Source organism: Mus musculus, chromosome 7 (genome assembly GCF_000001635.26).
Source record: "Mus musculus strain C57BL/6J chromosome 7, GRCm38.p6 C57BL/6J".
Taxonomy (NCBI): Eukaryota; Metazoa; Chordata; class Mammalia; order Rodentia; family Muridae; genus Mus; species Mus musculus.
Genome location: NC_000073.6, coordinates 92626576 through 92633823, shown reverse-complemented (window position 1 = coordinate 92633823; position 7248 = coordinate 92626576). Strand labels below are relative to the sequence as shown.

At 39.9% G+C, this 7248-nt stretch overlaps 1 protein-coding gene across 4 annotated transcripts in view; it reads left to right on the top strand.

Moving 5' to 3' along the window:
• The window catches only part of Ankrd42 (ankyrin repeat domain 42), a 52960-nt gene that overhangs the window by 3319 nt on the left and 42393 nt on the right, over positions 1–7248 (top strand). For all 4 annotated transcript variants that reach the window (NM_028665.4, XM_011241919.3, XM_006508232.4 and 1 more), the window contains exon 2: positions 2162–2325. In NM_028665.4, coding sequence (NP_082941.2) covers positions 2162–2325 — 164 coding nt within the window. The remainder of the gene's footprint in view (positions 1–2161; positions 2326–7248) is intronic.

The following is a 7248-nucleotide window of genomic DNA, read 5'->3' as shown; positions in this document are numbered from 1 at the left end:
ACTGTTTTTAGAGCATTTCTATGTTCCTCATCAAGCAGGCTTGGCAACCCATACTGTGTAGACAAAGGCCAAAGTCCTGAGATTCCTCCCACAGACACTGCTAATCCTAATGGTTCAGCCTTAGTTGCATGTCTCAGTACCATAGCAAGAACCATGTAACTGCTGTGATAGCACAAAGGCATACTAACATACACCATACAGGAAAGGAGAACTCTATTGAAATTCCCTCTCCAAATGCTCACCCTTTAGACTTTTTAACCTTAGTTGCATGCCATGGTACCCATAGGCAGGACAATGTACTTGCTCTTCCCTAACTCATCCTTGGTTCTGTTGTGTACCTGTTTGGATACCAATTCTTTGTATCTTGGCTTTCTTTCTGTCTAAGAGGGACCTCTCTTCATGTTGGATTGTGATTGGGACAGGTAAGCAGAAATAAACCTCCAAGCTTCTTGGAGCTTCCACATTTCTTCTCCAAGCTGCTTTTGCTTATGGTGTTTCATCACAGTAATAGGGACCCTAACTATGACACAGCCTGGGCAAGTCATTCGAACTATCACTTCTAGTAGTTTCTGACTTTCAGCTGTGTTTGTAAACGGAACTCAACTGTATTTCTCTGTATATGCTTGTCTCTCTAGATTTAGGATGTCAGTTTGACCTGAGACTTTAGTTGTCTGGTAGGACCAAGGAAAGTTAATGTATTTCTTTCCTTTCTTCCTCTTCTCCCTCGTTTTCTCCCTCTCGCTCTCTTCCTCCTCCTCCTCCTACTTTATTTCATTTTATATGTGTGAGTGTTTGCTTCACATGTGTGTAAATGAATCACATGCACACCTGGTGCCCATGAAAGCCAGAGGATCCCATGGAACTGGAATTACTGATGGCTGTGAGCCACCATGTGGGTGCTGCGAATTGAACCTTGGCTCTCCACAAGAGCAGCCAGTGCTCTTAACCACTGAGCCATCTCTCCAGCCCCCCCTTTCCTTTTCTTTTTCCTTTTCTCTTCTCCTTTCCTTTCCTTTCCTCTCCTCTCCTCTCCTCTCCTCTCCTCTCCTCTCCTCTCCTCTCCTCTCCTCTCCTCTCCTCTCCTCTCCTCTCCTTTTCTCTCCTCTCCTCTCCTCTCCTCTCCTCTCTTTCCTCTCTTTCCTCTCTTTCCTCTCTTTCCTCTCTTTCCTCTCTTTCCTCTCTTTCCTCTCTTTCCCCTCTTTCCCCTCTTTCCCCTCTTTCCCCTCTTTCCCCTCTTTCCCCTCTTTCCCCTCTTTCCTCTCTTTCCTCTCTTTCCTCTCTTTCCTCTCTTTCCTCTCTTTCCTCTCTTTCCTCTCTTTCCTCTCTTTCCTCTCTTTCCTCTCTTTCCTCTCTTTCCTCTCTTTCCTCTCTTTCCTCTCTTTCCTCTCTTTCCTCTCTTCTCTTCTCTTCTCTTCTCTTCTCTTCTCTTCTCTTCTCTTCTCTTCTCTTCTTTCCTCTCCTCTCCTCTCCTCTCCTCTCCTCTCCTCTCCTCTCCTCTCCTCTCCTCTCCTCTCCTCTCCTCTCCTCTCCTCTCCTCCCTTCCTCCCTTCCTTCTTTCCTTCCTTTTTTGAGACAGGGTCTTACTATATAGCCTTGGCTGGTTTAGAACTATATAGTATAGAACTCAGTATATAGACCAAAGTAGCCTCAAGCTTATAGTCATCTGCCTGTCTCTGTCTTCCAAGTATTGGGATTAAAGGCATATATCACCATGGCTGGTGAGTGTTAATATTTGATATATTCAGTTCTCTTGTAGTAGGAATAGTGGGCCAATGTTCATCCTGTGCATCTCAGAACTAGGACTTAAAGTATGATTAAGATATACTTAGTTGGTTTCAGTAGTTTATATAAACAGTATTTAGTGAATATTTTATACAAACTTTATTCTTGGGGATATACCAGGCAGCTGGAATTTCTCATGTTTTAATGTTGTATGCTCATATTAGTTACTGTCTTTTCCTAATCACAAAACTGTCTATCTTCAGCATATATACACATAAACTTTTCTGTTATTTGTGTGATTTGTTCTTTGTCTTAAACTACTCTAAATTTTGCAGTCAATTATTCAGAAAACTAAAGTGATTTGCTTTCTCTGGTTCACTGCTGTAGTCCATTTTTTACAGTTCTGTAATATAGTTGAAGGAATTTGACTTTTCAATAGGTTCCAGGAAGAAGGTACATTTCAGTAGCATACATGATGCGGTCCGGGCTGGAGATGTCAAGCAGCTGTCAGACATAGTGGAGCGTGGTGCCAACCTTAATGAAGTGGATGCTCTCCATCAGTTTACTCCTTTACATTGGGCAGCACATTCTGGAAGTTTAGAGGTAAGAATCTATAACTACTATTAAACTCAATAAGTTGTTGATTGTACTTTTATAAATTTAATATACAGGGATAAGACTTCACGCTTGGCACTCAAAATAATCTTTTCTGTTTTAATCTGTTATGTGAGTGCTCTTTAGTAGGGCTGTCTAGCAAATTATCCCAAAGCTTAGTGTTGTAAAGTGACTGACCGCTTTCAGTGCTTATGAGTGAGCTAAGAAACTGAATTGCAGGGACAGCTGGTCTTTGCTCCTTAGTGTCTGAGGTTCTGGTCAGAAGATTCAAAGGCGACAGCTGGAGGTATAGCTCAGTGGTAGCGCACCTACCTAGTGTACTATGAGAACCCAAATTCACTCTCCAGTACTGAAGAAAAATAGTGTGGTGAGGCCAACTCTCCTGAAGCCTCATTTACTCAGATATCTGGTGGTTGATGCTGGATATAGACTGAGTTCTTTATTTCCAAGTAGATGTTTTGGTAAGTTCTCTCTGCTGTGGGCTAGCTTGTGCTTCTTTACAGTATGGTGACTAGGTTCTAAAGACAAGCAAAGAAGCTAATATTTATTAGACTCACTTATGTTTTAAGCAGTTATTGCACATTGTTACATAATTCTTTTGACTGATATTGCACAGATAGCACATTCTATGTGTAACATCTCCACGTTTCATTTGTTCAACAATATGCTTTTGAGTTTAAGTCATGTGGTTTTATATATGTACTTTAGTCCATTGTTTCAGGCTTATTCTTAGTTTATTCTTAGAGTAATAGAGCTTACTCATTTTTCCATAATACTTGGTTGGTTCTGATTTTTAGTTTGCACAAACAGTGCTTAGTGAATGTGTTATACAGGTCTTATTTTGGGGGATGAAGGGTGCTGGAATTTCGTATGTTTCAAAGTTGTATGCTTACATTAGCTATTATCTTTCATTTGCCTATAGATTATAGTAGGTTTAGTCACAAGACTGTCTTCTCTATTCCTAACAAGTATACACATACTTTTTACTGTGAACATGACTGGAGGACTTGTTCTTTATTTTTGTCTACTCTGCTTCATGGAAGCAGATCTGGATCAGATAATCTCCCTGTGCCAATGTGGGCCTCAGTTGAAGTGGCCAGGAATTTTGACTTTGATGTGTCAGTGGCTCCATCTTGTGACGGAGAAATATATCTTGTTGTGCTCTGTGAGCGTGTAACTGTGGGTGGGTGGTGGCCTCTGTTTCCTTCTGTATCAAGAATCTGCATTCTGGGGGCCTAGCAAACACAGAAGTGGATGCTCACAGTCAGCTAATGGATGGATCACAGGGCTCCCAATGGAGGAGCTAGAGAAAGTACCCAAGGAGCTAAAGGGATCTTCAACCCTATAGGTGGAACAACATTATGAACTAACCAGTACCCCGGAGCTCTTGACTCTAGCTGCATATGTATCAAAAGATGGCCTAGTCGGCCATCACTGGAAAGAGAGGCCCATTGGACACGCAGACTTTGTGTGCCCCGGTACAGGGGAACGCCAGGGCCAAAGGGGGGGAGTGGGTGGGTAGGGGAGTGGGGGTGGGTGGGTAAGGGGGACTTTTGGTATAGCATTGGAAATGTAAATGAGCTAAATACCTAATAAAAAATGGAAAAAAAAAAAAAAAAAAAAGAATCTGCATTCTGGCAGATTTCTCATGCTTTGTGTTTGAGTTGTCACTAGTTCATCAACAGTAGAATTTTATCTCTCTTTTTTTCTTTATTTCTTCTTTCCTTCTTCTACTTTCTGGCTGATTTTAGGAAGAAGCAACAAAACAAAACAAAGCAAAAACAACTAAGCAAACAACAAAAACGCACCCCCCCCCCCAATCTGACTTTATTCTGCCATATTCAAACAAGATACCTTGTAGATTTATTCTCTCTCCTGGTACCCATTCAGCCTCATTGGTTACCTTCACTTACTCTTTAAAGTTTTAAAAAATTATTTTATTTATTTACATTTTAGACAGGGTCTCACTGTATAGCCCTGGCTTTTCTGGAACTCCCTTTGTAGATCAAGCTGGCCTCAGACTCAGAGATCTACCCTCTGCCTCTGCCTCCTAAGTGGTGAGATTAAAGTCGTGACTTCAGACTATTTCTGATGTTGGTTTTCCCAGGCTGTGGGCTACTGAGGCTGGGGTTTTTCTCTACAGTGTACCTGGGCCTAGCGTTATTGTTGTTTTTGGTTCACTTTCAAAAATTGTCCTTCTGATAGGAAACTGATACTATATTATCAAGTAGAACTGTTCTATGCAGCCAAGGGTATGAAGAGCTGTAGTCCCAGGCTACAAGCAAAAGCTCTGCCCTTTTCTAACTGAGATCCAGTAGATTTCCTTTGAATCTTATTTAAAACTGCTTTTATTTCTGTGTTTGTATATCAGTCTGTGATAATGTGTGTGTGTGGAGGTGCCTGAGGAGACCAGAAGAGGAGTCAGATCTCCTGGATCTAGAATCACAGGCAGTTGTGAGTTGCCTAGCATGGGAGCTGAGACATGAACTCAGGTCCTCTGGAAGAGCAGCCACTGGTCTTAACTGTTGAGCCATCTCACTAGCATCTCCTTTAAACTCTTTATTTACTTTTTATTTTTTAAAGAGATAGCTTGTGTTATAGTACAGGCTGACCTTGAATTCCTGTATAGCAGAAGATCTTTAACCTTGCTAAATGCTAGGATTATAGTTGTGCACCTACGCCTGTTGTGTACAACACTGGGCTCTAACTCAGGATGTTGAGTATGCTAGGCAACTCTACCAACTGAGCTACATCCCCAGATAAGATTCAGTAAATTTTCTTAAATATATGCTTTAGTGCCTTTGGTCAGTTTCCAGACTTAAAAAGGTCATTTTCACAGCATTGTTAATTTTTATTATTGATTATGTGAAGGGCTTGCCCAGTTCATTCTTCAACAGCTTCTGAAGCCCTCTAAATTTTTCTACTTTTTTTTTTTTAATGTGGTTGGTCTCAGTGTGTCTGTTCACTATACTCCCAAACTACTCAAGAAATCCTTTTTGCTTCAGGCTCCTGATCAGCTGAGAACTTAGGTATATGCTATACACCTACTATTTAATTTACATTTTAAAAATTAATTTAAAATATTTTACATATATGGAAGTTTTGCTTGCATATATGTCTGTGCATCATGTATATACCTAATGCTTTCAGAGGCCAGAAGAAGATGTCAAATCCTCTGGGACTGGAGTTATAGACAGTTGTAAGCGATCATGTGGGTACTGGGGATCTAACACCAGATCCCCAGAGCAGCCAATGCCCTTACCTGCTGAGACATTATTGATTGATTGATTGATTGAATGTATGAATGATTTTTTTAACAAAGGCAAATATGATTTAATGGAGAGCAAATAACACTTTTATTAGTTGCCCCAGTTGGACATTTGTGTGAAATGAATGTCAATCTCAACCCATACCAGGCTCCACATAAAATTTATCCAAAATATATCATAACTAAATGTAAAACTTGTAAGACTTATATTAAAAACAGGATAAGCCAGGTAGTGGTGGTGCACACCTTTAATCCCAGCAGAGTGAGTTCCAGGACAGCCAGGGCTACACAGAGAAACCCTGCCTTGAAAACAAAACAAAACAAAACAAAACAAAAACAAAACAGAACCAAAAAACAAAACAAAACAAAAAACCAGGATAAGATCTTTGTAAATCATATACTTGACTGAAAATCACAACCAATTTAAATAAGGAACATTTAAAACTGAACAGTAAAAAAAAAATGCACACATGGGCAAATGTCAGTGTTTTCTCAGAATGTGTTGACTGATGGCAATTGAGACGTGTGAGTTCAACAGCATTAGCTACTAGAGAAATGCAAATTAAGATTACAGCGAGAAACTACATATGCAGAAGAATAGTCCAAACAAGAATAAAACAGTTCCTAACATGGCATTGCTGGTAGAAGGAAAAATAAAATAGATACTCTAGCAGACATTTGAGTACTTTGTTATAATGTAAAACCAGACATTATATCTATGTAATAGCAGCTTCGTTACATAGTTATTCAAAAGAAAGGCTAAAGCAGCCCATGGGTGTTCATTATGGCTTTAATCTTCCTGAGCTAAACAAGTCTAACACATAGTAGTGTCTCTAGAAATGTTTATTGAGTAAATGAATGACTTGTGATAGTTAGGGAGGTAGAGCTCTTTAAAAATAGAAACGGGACCAGTAAGAGGGCTCAGCAGGTAAAGGTGCCTGTTGCCAATTCTGACGATTTGAGTTCAGTCCCTGGAACCTACATAAGAAAGAAATGGCTAGCTATCATCAGTTGTCCTTTTACGTCCATGTGATGGGTGTGGACTGTGAAGACAAAATAATGAATAAATGCAATAAAAAGACCTATAAAAAAAGAGAGTAGTGTCCACAGCATCCATGCTTACTTAAACATTTAAAACTTAAGAAAAAAATGTTTGTTGGTCATTAATTTTGGTGGCAGACAAGTGATGCCTAAATGGTAAGCCTTTTAACAAATTATAGGTTGTGATGTGAAACTGAGTCAAAGATAGTCAGTTCTTTTAAAAAGAAAGATGCTTCTTAGAGGTAGAACCTGCAAAGTTCAGCACTGCACTATAGTAACGCCGTCTGCAGCACAGACCTCCAGGTGCGGCACTACCGTGAGATTTGCGTTGGTTTAAACGCTTATGGTTTATTCATTGGCTGTTGCTTCTTTTTAAAAATCCCTGTTATATACCTGTTATATACGTTTTAAAGATACTATCTCAGTAACAGCATATGCTTTGATACAGAAGTTTCTGGATTCATTTGAAGATTTGTAGTAGAAGTTTGGCATTTAAGTAGTAGCTATGCATTCCCAGCTACTCAAGAAAGATGAGGCAGGGAATTATTTCAATCCATGATTCAAGGCCATCTGGGACAGCATTGCAAGACTGAAACTCTAAA